Source organism: Pelophylax lessonae, assembly GCF_965119305.1.
Source record: "Pelophylax lessonae genome assembly, chromosome: 5".
In the NCBI taxonomy this organism is placed as follows: Eukaryota; Metazoa; Chordata; class Amphibia; order Anura; family Ranidae; genus Pelophylax; species Pelophylax lessonae.
The window spans coordinates 515,455,217-515,466,734 of record NC_138772.1 but is presented as its reverse complement, the minus strand read 5'-3'; the positions used below and the strand labels follow the sequence as shown (position 1 = coordinate 515,466,734).

The 11,518-nt window shown below is 40.2% G+C and overlaps 1 protein-coding gene across 1 annotated transcript in view; it reads right to left on the bottom strand.

Annotated features, from left to right (window-relative positions):
* Positions 1-11,518, bottom strand: part of TBC1D31 (TBC1 domain family member 31) — a 93,881-nt gene that overhangs the window by 10,450 nt on the left and 71,913 nt on the right. Inside the window, exons 15-18 of the mRNA XM_082259631.1 lie at positions 11,121-11,273; positions 6,928-7,156; positions 3,384-3,518; positions 686-880 (exon numbers count right to left, since the gene is read on the bottom strand). Of these exons, the coding sequence (XP_082115757.1) occupies positions 686-880; positions 3,384-3,518; positions 6,928-7,156; positions 11,121-11,273 (712 nt within the window). The remainder of the gene's footprint in view (positions 1-685; positions 881-3,383; positions 3,519-6,927; positions 7,157-11,120; positions 11,274-11,518) is intronic.

Sequence of the window (11,518 nt, the reverse complement as noted above, 5' to 3'; positions counted from 1 at the left end):
TTACAGTAACAGTGCATATATATAGCACTGATTACTGTAGAAATGTCACTGGTAACCCCAAAAGTGTCAAAAATGTCAGTCAAGGGTCCGATCTGTCCGCCGCAATGTTGCAGTACCGCAAAAAAAAAAAAAATCGCAGAACGCCGCCATTACGCGTTAAAAAAAAAAACAACAAAAATGACAAAAATCTTTCCCTTAGTCAGTAAACGCAATAACTTTTGCGCAAACCAATCAAAATACTCTTTTTTCGATTTTTTTTACCAAACATAGGTAGCATAAAACAAATTGGCCGAAAATGTTAAAAAATTTTGATTTTTACATTTTTTTTTGGGGGGAATTTCATATAAAAAAAAGGGAAAAATATTGCTATTTTTGCAAAATTGACGCTCTTTTTTTGTTTATAGCGCGTGATCAAAAAATCGCACAGGTGATCAAATACCGCCAAAAGAAAGCTGTTTGTGGGAAAAAAAGGACGCCAAATTCGTTTAGGTACAGCGTCGCACGACCGCGCAATTGTCCGTTAAAGTCACGCAGTGCCGAATCGCAAAATACCCCCTGGTCGTTTAGCAGCCAAATCCTCCGGGGCTTAAGTGGTTAATATAAATATGTTCCTGTGCGGATTGTTCAGTTGAATTCAAGTTAATACAGGAGACCTTTCTAAAAAGATAAGATGGCGGCCACTTGCCTTTCGAGTTTCCAGCTCTTTGACGACATCATGCAGCTGCTTCTCCTGCTCTTTAACACCCTCGGTCAGTTTCAACATTTCTTCATAATGTTTGCTGCGCTTTAGGTCCTCCTGCTGCTGTTTGTGAAGAGCCTGGATTTTCCACTCAGTCTCCGAGCACAGATTATCAGCTTTTGCCAAACTCTCTTCCAGCAGCTGAAGGGATATTGCAGGACAGACAAGTCTAAGACGGGCAATGTGCTAACAACATACATCCACACACTATATGGACAATATTATGTGAACACCTCTTCAAATGATTACGCTTAGGGGTTTCTAAGGAAGGGTAGTTAATGCTACGCTATACAAAGCCAGATTAAGCCATTAAAGAGGAGCCCCAGTCTCTTAAGTGAAAATTAAAGTCAGCAAATAAAAAAAAGGTAGCTGCTGACATTTATTAAACAGCCTGTCCCACAGTCAGTCTATGCTCACCCCAGCCACATTCTCCCTGTGTCCTCCCTCACTGGCATCTTTACTATGGTGCCAACTGTGCATGTGTGAGTGGCGCTGCGCACTGTGAATGGTCCCGCAGTCTTCTGGGACCGGTCGTGTGTCCCAGAAGACTTCGGGGGGGGGGAGTAGGAGAGAGAACTGTCAAAATCAGGTACCTGCTTCCACTGTTATACGATACAGTGGTGTAAATAGGGATCTATCTACCTACCAGAGGATTTTTAAGTCCCTTAAAGGGGAAGGTGCATGTTGACCTGCGGAAGGACAAAAATGGAGGCGAGAGCATAGTTTGGAAGGTGGCGGGATTCACAGAATAGTTTCTCCACATTTTGGACTTTGTCTATTATGTTCTAGCAGTATATATAACACCATTGGATGTGTACATTAATTGTTTATCACTGATATTGGAATCACAGTGTTGTCATGTTTTAGTGCATTGGCTGATTTTGCGATTTATGATTTATTTACATAGTGCATTATATTTTATTTGTTTTAGTTGTATGTAGGGCGTCACATTGAGTGTTTTTATTGTGGTAGTTTACTGTAGAACCCATAGGGGAGCACTGTACCATCTTTCTACTTTTTCATATCTATGGGCATGCAGGTGGATCTTATAAAAAAGAGATTCAAATCTCGCCTCTTTGTATCTGCATTCACAAGGCAGCTTTAGAAAGACTGCAAGAAAAATAAAAGTGACAAGTACATAGAAGGACAAAAAAAAAAGCTGCAGAGAGAACAGCGGTTTTACCCTACGTTTAATCTTTCACCTGTCCCTTTTACGTTTCTATATGCATGTCTACGCTTCTAAACAGCAGTGTATGCAAAGTCTTGCTATCCCCCCAATAGAACACGTTCTCGCAGCCATGGTATCAAACATAACAGACAGACTTAGGATTAAAGAAAAGATTCTGCAGTTATGTGAGGGTCCACTCTGGGTATGGTAGCCTGACCTGACTTTTCCCCTACACCTCCTGTCTTTAACCCTCTATTTTCCTACTCAAATTCAAAATTCAAAATTCAAATTCAAATTCAAAATAAGCTTTATTGGCAGGACCAAGTACATTTTAGCATTGCCAAAGCAGTTTGGTTTGGGGGGGGGGGGGGTAATATAAAGGGGAATGGGGGGTGAGTCTATGTAAAGGATTTTTAAGTCCTCAGTTTTTCATGTCCCTCTCAGTCTGTGACTCTCTTTATTCTCTCAAGCTACTCCTCCAACAGGGCGCTCACCTAACAGAGCACTTTTGGATCACACAAAGTATTTTCTGGAAAGTTTATGTACCCCCTTTGGGTACAATCAATATCTCAATACCCCGCCTAGCGGGGAAGCATGTCTCTATGTATACTAGAATGGGATGACATGCAGTCAATCAACCTGTGTCATCATTCCTACTAGTCTGTACAGCTAACTTATAGATCAAAAGTGGTGGTCTCCCTGCCCTCCCACATTTGCTCAATGGCAAAGTGCAGTCACTGCTAATGCGGAAAGAGAGAAATTATTGTATCAGCACAGGGGCTGCCCATAAAAAATACAAAAGGTATAGCCCCCCTGGTTAATCTCCATTTTGTTGAACTTTCTTTTGGTTCCCTCACCCCCCCCCCCCCCCCCCCCCAAGTCTTTGTCCTTGCAAAGACTTGTAATGCGGAAGAGGAAAACAAGTTTTGGCCATACTTTTTCTTTAAGTGAACCCTTCCCCCCACCCCTCAACAGCTTTGCACTGCTAATATCAAAAGACATTTAAGTCTTTTTTTTTTTAAGTATTCTGTTGCTTATGCTTACTTTACTCTAGCTTCCTGGTAAATTGGGGCACTGCCAACGTAGTCAGTGTTTCACAGCTGCCCTGATGGGAAGGCTAGATCACTAGTCCCTTCCAAGGAGATCATATCTGTACATTGTGGGATCTCACCAGATTTAGAAGGAAAAGGGGTTTTTACTCACATGACTGTTTATGTGCTGCAATGGCTTCAGCGACATGTCTGCTAGTGCAACACCGTTCATTCTGCCATAACTATAGCAATGTATAAACAATATTAAACAGCACCAGACCTCAGGCAGCACATGCACGAGATCTGGCAGTGACTTCACTGGTGGACTGGCAGTAAAAAACACACAAGAAATAGCTGGTCAACGATGACCTGTAATAGTCAAAATGGCGGCAAGTATCATTGGAGAAGAAGAGGAGCATTAGCACGTGGCAGTACTGAAACTAACCTTCTGGTCCTTTAGATCAGCCTCAGTTTCCATTAGCCTCCAGAACATCTGTTCTTCCAGGTCAGCCTTCCTTCGGTTGGTGTCAAGTTCTCCTTTAACTTCCTGTCTCTCTTTTTCTTGCTCTTTAGCAAGTTGCTGTCAAAATGAATACAATGTGGGTATGTTTACTGTCTATTCACATACAGAAAATTACAAAGGAAAATATACCTGCCGCTTCTACAAGCCTACCAAACTGGCCAAGCTTTTAACTACGCTCAGGTTAATAGAGTTGGAACAGTCACTGGGGTTATTTCAATATAAAGAGGGGCTATCCAGCACTAATAAACATATATTGATATACTCTGTGGTCCTGCAATCATCCTTGAGCTGCTGCATTAGCCCTCATAATAATAATTTGGCAGATCTACATGCTTAATAAATGTCCCAGCTCAATTCGTAATGGTGATATGCCATGTACAGTTACTCATACTAACCAACCAAAGCTGACCGAAGTGGGATCAATGAAAGTTGAATTCTGATTGGCTAGTATGGATATCTGTAGCCTGCTCTTATCTGAAATAGAAACGGTGTACATAGACGGAGGGCCAGGATCCCTGACCTACATTATTCACAAAGAGCAAGTGCTTCACTGAGTAAGGAAGAAAAATGACAGATGTGTAGCAAGCAAGTTGATGGTTGAACATTGCCTTTAAGGAGACCTTAAAGTTAGTATTCTGTGAAAGAGGCACTAATAATCACATATTTGTAAAGTGGTCAAGCCTGCACAACTGCCTTTTATGCAACTCTGGAGTGCAGCCCCTTCCTGAAACATCAATGTACATAATTGCCAGCACACCATGGATCTTCAAATATTATCCAAAGGTTTTATTCAAAAGTGATCATATCACAGCGAAACAGTGCAACATTTCGAGGCTACACAGGATAAAAGGGGTCCGAAACATGGCTCTGAAACTTTGCACTCTTTCGCTGTGATGTGATCACTTTTACATAAAAACTTTGGATGCTATTTAAAGATCCATGGTGTGCTGACAGTTATGTATTTTGACCTGTGATGATTCCAGCTGGCTGTTGCTGCAGCACCTGCTATCCTTAAGCAATGGGAATGGTCCTTGCTGTAACATGGCTTTTATTTCTGGTAAAAAGAGCTATAAAAAAAGTGGATTTTTGTACTTCTCGTAAAATCCATTTCTCTGAGTCCATCGACTGACACAGCGCTCCATAAATTATAACTACTGGGTTATATTGCCTCCTCCAGGAGTAGGACTAAGCAGAACAAAAAACACCTGGTTACGCCCATGGCCCCCCTCAGCTGTTATATAACCCCCCTCTCTGCTCTAGGTAATCAGTTTAGTAGAAAGCAGTATTAGAAGTACCAAAACTCCATAGAGGGGTGGGTGCGGTGTCCGAACTCAGAGAAATGGATTTTACAGTAAGTACAAAAATCTCATTTTCTCTTGCGTTCATCGACAGACACAGCGCTCCATAAATCATAATTTCTGGGATGTCCAAAAGCAGTGCCAAAGGAAATATGAGGGGTGGGGAAAAACCAACTGCACAGAGCAGGGAAGTATAACTTTTTTTTTTTTTTTTTTTAAAAACAAGACTTTACAATCACTTTAAAGTTTATGTGAGTGTAAAGGCAGGTGTCCTGATACTTTTGGTAATATGCTGTATCTCCTCACCTCATCTTCCTAGGACAACCAAAAATCTTGGATTTCCTCTCACTTTCTGAACTGGAGACAATGGTCGCCAGTACCAAGAGAAATTAAATCTCCACAGTGGGGACACAGACAACAATAAAAACCTGACAAGGGATCCAACACTTTCCTACTCTTTACATACACTTTAATTTATACTGTACAGTGCCTTGCGAAAGTATTCGGCCCCCTTGAACTTTGCGACCTTTTGCCATATTTCAGGCTTCAAACATAAAGATATAAAACTGTAATTTTTTGTGAAGAATCAACAACAAGTGGGACACAATCATGAAGTGGAACGAAATGTATTGTATATTTCAAACTTTAACAAATAAAAAACTGAAAAATTGGGCGTGCAAAATTATTCAGCCCCTTTACTTTCAGTACAGCAAACTCTCTCCAGAAGTTCAGTGAGGATCTCTGAATGATCCAATGTTGACCTAAATGACTAATGATGATAAATAGAATCCACCTGGGTGTAATCAAGTGTCCATATAAATGCACCTGCACTGTGATAGTCTCAGAGGTCCGTTTAAAGCGCAGAGAGCATCATGAAGAACAAGGAACACACCAGGCAGGTCTGAGATACTGTTGTGGAGAAGTTTAAAGCCGGATTTGGATACAAAAAGATTTCCCAAGCTTTAAACATCCCAAGGAGCACTGTGTAAGCGATAATATTGAAATGGAAGGAGCATCAGACCACTGCAAATCTACAAAGACCTGGCCGTCCCTCTAAACTTTCAGCTCATACAAGGAGAAGACTGATCAGAGATGCAGCCAAGAGGCCCATGATCACTCTGGATGAACTGCAGAGATTTACAGCTGAGGTGGGAGACTCTGTCCATAGGACAACAATCAGTCGTATACTGCACAAATCTGGCCTTTATGTAAGAGTGGCAAGAAGAAAGCCATTTCTTAAAGATATCCATAAAAAGTGTCATTTAAAGTTTACCACAAGCCACCTGGGAGACACACCAAACATGTGGAAGAAGGTGCTCTGGTCAGATGAAACCAAAATCGAACTTTTTGGCAACAATGCAAAACGCTATGTTTGGCGTAAAAGCAACACAGCTCATCACCCTGAACACACCATCCCCACTGTCAAACATGGTGGTGGCAGCATCATGGTTTGGGCCTGCTTTTCTTTAGCAGGGACAGGGAAGATGGTTAAAATTGATGGGAAGATGGATGGAGCCAAATACAGGACCATTCTGGAAGAAAACCTGATGGAGTCTGCAAAAGACCTGAGACTGGGACGGAGATTTGTCTTCCAACAAGACAATGATCCAAAATCTACAATAGAATGGTTCACAAATAAACATATCCAGGTGTTAGAATGGCCAAGTCAAAGCCCAGACCTGAATCCAATCGAGAATCTGTGGAAAGAACTGAAAACTGCTGTTCACAAACGCTCTCCATCCAACCTCACTGAGCTCTAGCTGTTTTGCAAGGAGGAATGGGCAAACATTTCAGTCTCTCGATGTACAAAACTGATAGAGACATACCCCAAGTGACTTACAGCTGTAATCACAGCAAAAGTTTTATATCTTTATGTTTGAAGCCTGAAATGTGGCAAAAGGTCGCAAAGTTCAAGGGGGCCGAATACTTTCGCAAGGCACTGTATATGCTAGAAGATGTTAGAGGTATCTGTACAGTAATTCCAAGTTTCATCTGCAGGTTACATTTTAAACAGACTCCCAGTAAAATGGAGCAGGGGTGGCAGCACCTATTACTTTTATGGTTAGCATTTTTATTACCCTAACATTCATATTCCCATCAGAGTACTTGTGTAGTTCTCGTTATACACAATAATAGAACATCCAGAGAGACCTTGGACCAGAACATACTTGCTCATAGAAGCGTCTCTGGGCCTCCAGTTCCATCTGTTTGAGCTCCACATCTTGCATGACCGCCACAGTTTCTCTTTCTCGCATGCACATCTTGCGTTCAATCTCATCATCCAGGCGTTTGAGCTCCATCTTGCGCTGATCCTGCTGGTATCTCAAGAAGCGCCTACGTGCAGCATCCAGAAGCTGGAGCTCCTTTGATTTGAGCTCTCTTTTGACAGTTGCCAACCTAGGAAAATGAGTTTTATTAATGTGGCGGGGTTACATTCTGAGAATGAAGATGATGTCGGCACCTAAAGCAATGCAGCCAGCTATACAAAATGAATGACAGATACTCTAAATTTAAAAGATACGTTTTCATGAATGACTGTAGTCTATCTATAAACGGTTCTTAAACCTTTCACGTCTAAGGGTTAAAACAAATGTAAATGCCTAAGCACAATTTTGCAACTTTGACGTGTTGGTATAACTGTACATATTGTCACAACTACTTTGTGTATCTAGATGGATTGATTATACCTTGTTTTTGTTCAGGACAAAATAGGCTTTCTTTTGGTGGTTAACGGTAATGGATATCTCCTCATTTATTTATTTTTATTATAAAAGAAAAAAACTGGCCTAAAATGGTAAAGAAAAAAAACACGTACTTTTTTTAATTTAGCTGTAGATTTCTTGTTATTACCTTAATTTGCAACCAAAGAAAAACCCAAAATAAGTATCCAGCTCCCAACATTTACAACGATACCACATATGTGTATGTTAGTCGTTATTTGTACCCATAGTACAGCCCAGAATCAATGGTGAACATTTTGCTTTTTTTATCCAGCCTAAAACACACTGACACAGATGACACCGATACCAATTAAAAATGTTTTTTTTTTTTTTTTTAATTCTGCTCAAAATATGCTGACCGTGACCTGTGACCCCAACCTTAACCCTAACACTGACCTTGGCAAACCTTGATCTTTTTATTTATTTTTACACTTTGGTTTGTTTAGATTTTACCCTCCTGCAAGAAGAGGAAGATAGAAGGTATATTTCTCTTCATTCAGAGGAAGTAAGCACAGGGTTGGGTTATGTAGAGTCCTGCGAGCTACCCCCCTAACCTAGATTTTTAAGCTGCTGCAAACACCTCACTCCTCAAAAAGTGCACCGTGCTAATAGTTAAATAGTGTTGCGCAAAATTAAAAATCACTATGTATATATTGATCTAACAATATTAGTGGCAATCCCAAATTGTACCGTGTATGGTATAACTAAAATCCAATTGTTTGATGCAAGGATGATGTAGTGTACACCATACTCTATAAAATCCAAAACATTAATTGATATGTACTCAGTGCTAAATAAATAATTGGCATTAATGATAAGTCAATAAATCAAACTATAAAGTGCTGTGTGTTGGTTCGATACTGATATATCGATTTGCCTTAAATCCTGCAATATGTGCTTACTATGTCCTCTCATGCAAAAAAATAAATAAATGTGGTCAATATCAATATTTAAATTTATAAGCACTTTATGGACTATATGTGATATTGACCACATTTATTTATTTTTTTGCATGAGAGGACATAGTAAGCACATATTGCAGGATTTAAGGCAAATCGATATATCAGTATCGAACCAACACAGCACTTTATAGTTTGATTTATTGATTTATCATTAATGCCAATTATTTATTTAGCACTGAGTACATATCAATTATTGTTTTGTATTTTATAGAGTATGGTGTACACTACATCATCCTTGCATCAAACAATTGGATTTCCTGGCTTCACCTTTGACCTCGCATTTGCGGACCACACACACCATTTATTGGTGTTTTTCTGTACACCTTGCTCTCAGGTGTTCTATTATGTGTAGCACTCACACTTACACCATCCCACTCCTCTCCCACACCCGTTCACCCCCTCACTTTCCCCTCCCTTGGCCGCCAAAAAATCTTACCTGTTTATACAAAATCCTCTATATGTATTTCCAGGCAACACTGTCCTTACACTACTCATATACCCAAGCCTTTACCCTGTGGACTCCAGCCGCATACAACTATTTTTGTGGATGGTACTTTGAAAGCCTTGTTGCAGTTTGAGGGTTTTTTACCCCCCCTCAGTTACAGGTCTGCCTGACCTGTCAGATATCCGCCTATTACCTATAATATACCGGGAGCACACGGAGATATGCCGAGCCTGCTTAATTGGTTTTAACAAATGCAAGCAGAACCATCTTTACACAGTTAAAGCTATGCAAGTATGTATTCATATAGAATTGTTACTCTTTTTCTCCTAAGACTATGTAGAGTTATCCAAATATATTTACTTGTCTCTAACTTGTTTCTATGTTGCTCTCATTGTAGAATTCTATGTGCAATTTTTTACATTACCCCTGAAGAAGAAGCGAACTGCTTCGAAATGCGTTGGGTATTTGAATGTGAAAATTTAACTGCACGCCCCCATAGCTGTGCTGTATTATAACATCTGCTTGCCTATGCTTTTATGTATATGCATTTTCATTGTTGTTTTTATATCTCTTCTATTGTTACAAATAAAAAACTTTTGTTACTTTTTCAAAAATTGTACAATTCTACCTCTTTCTACTAATTTGAGTGCCGTTAAAGTCCCAACCCCTTAGGGGAACCCTCCTTTTCTATTTTTTGTCTTGCTCTCCCGGGATGTGGCACCTCCCCTTATAGGGGTTTGCTGGTTTAGGACAACCCTTTGTATATGTCCCAATCATTAGTATGAGAGCCTGGTCTCTGTGCTAGGAGCGCATGTTGGATAGTCAGACTGGTGTTCTAAAATAGAGCTCAAATCAACAGCGCTGCTTAGGGAGCAAAAGTGCTGTTGATTGGAGCAAGCTGGGGTGTCTCATCACACAGGCTGGTTAGTTTGCATGGAAGAAGCAGTGCGATTCCACAAAGTCCTGGCAGATACAGTACGTCGCTTGACTTCCAGTAGTTGTACCAGGATGATGCCCGTAGCTGCAGGCATCACCCCCACCCCCCACTTTCCCTGGCTTGCTTGGGCTCTCCTGTCCCACCAGGAGACCCGAGCAACAGGCCGGACACCTGAACAAAGCCGGGTTAGGCTTTGATCGGTCTCCATAGCGGTAACCTGGAAGCAATGAACTGACATCACTTCCGATTTATCCGAATGTCATCGGCGCCATTTTCAAAAAAATAAAAGCATTCAAAAATGCCAATCTTGGTGTTGTAAAAGCTTTTAAGTGCAGAGCCACTTTTAAGTGCAGAGGGATCTGGGGTCTCTTTGACCCCAGATCCCTCCATTAAGAGTACATGTCATGTGCCTATTGCTGTCACAAGGAATGTTTATAACAGCAATAAAAGTGGTCAAAGAAAAAAATGTAAAGCAACAGTTTAAATCAAATAATTAAAATAAAGTAATAAAAAGAAAAAAAAAAACATTTTTTTAAGTGTCCCCACCCCCCTGTGCTCTTGCACAAAGGCAGGCGTGCAAACAGCAATCATCACACACATGAGTTATCACCGCAAAGATCAGATCATGGGCAGTAATTCTAGCACAAGACCGCCTCTCTAAATCTAAAGTGGTAACCTGTAAGGGCTTTTAAAGCATTGCCTATGGATAGTTTGTCGCTGTAAATTTTACAAAATAATTAGGGTAGGTAATGTGTTTTGCATTAAATTTAAAAAAAAGTGTATTTCCCAAAAATTGTGTTTTAAAAACCATTGCACAAATACCGTGTGACATAAAAAAAATTGCAAAACCACCAATTTATTCTCTAGGGCCTCTGCTTTAAAATATATATAATGTTTAGGGGTTCTAAGACATTTTTTAGCAAAAAATACTGATTGGTACAAGTAAACAAAAAGGGCCAGAAATGGCCTGGAGCTAAAGTGGTTAACCCTTGAAGCAGCTAACAAAACCTAAAAAAGCAGCCCGAATGCATTACAGTAATAAATATAGAAAGTTTAGTTAGGCTTTAATTTGTGTTTACTGACACTACTATGCTAGATATGGGTATCTAGATTTTCATGCACTCAAGTCTTGAAAAAAGTAGATCACAAGAAGATTTTGAGATAGAACATTGCAGGTGGGTCAACTTACCAGCATCTAACAAAAACTGAAATCTTACTTTTGTCTGGACAGAGCCTATAAGATTATTTTTTTTTTTGCTGAAGTCTCATTTAGCATGGCAATAGCAAAGGTCATTACCTCTGCCTCTGGTACAGCAGCCTTTTCTCCTCATCCATTAGTAGTTGGCGTCTCTGTTGCTCTGCTCCTCGTAGGAGTTCTTGTTGTTGATACCAGGCTGCATCTTCAGCTCTGCGTTTTATTGCTTCTGCCTCAACTTCATGGGTTATTTGTCTGCAAAAAAATTACAAAGATTAGCTTGCAGCTGACTTAAAATACACAAGCCCCCCCCCCCCCTAAAAAAAAAGCCCAGAATTCAGTATTCAGTTTTGGTGATATGTTTAGCCATACGGTGCACCCAATAAAAAAAAAAAAGAATCAAAATCCAGACATGGAAAAAGCAAGCTATTCAAATGCCATAGAAAATAATGAATTGTGGGCGGTGTCTGCAGATTTCTGTTAATATTTGTAGCATTTAA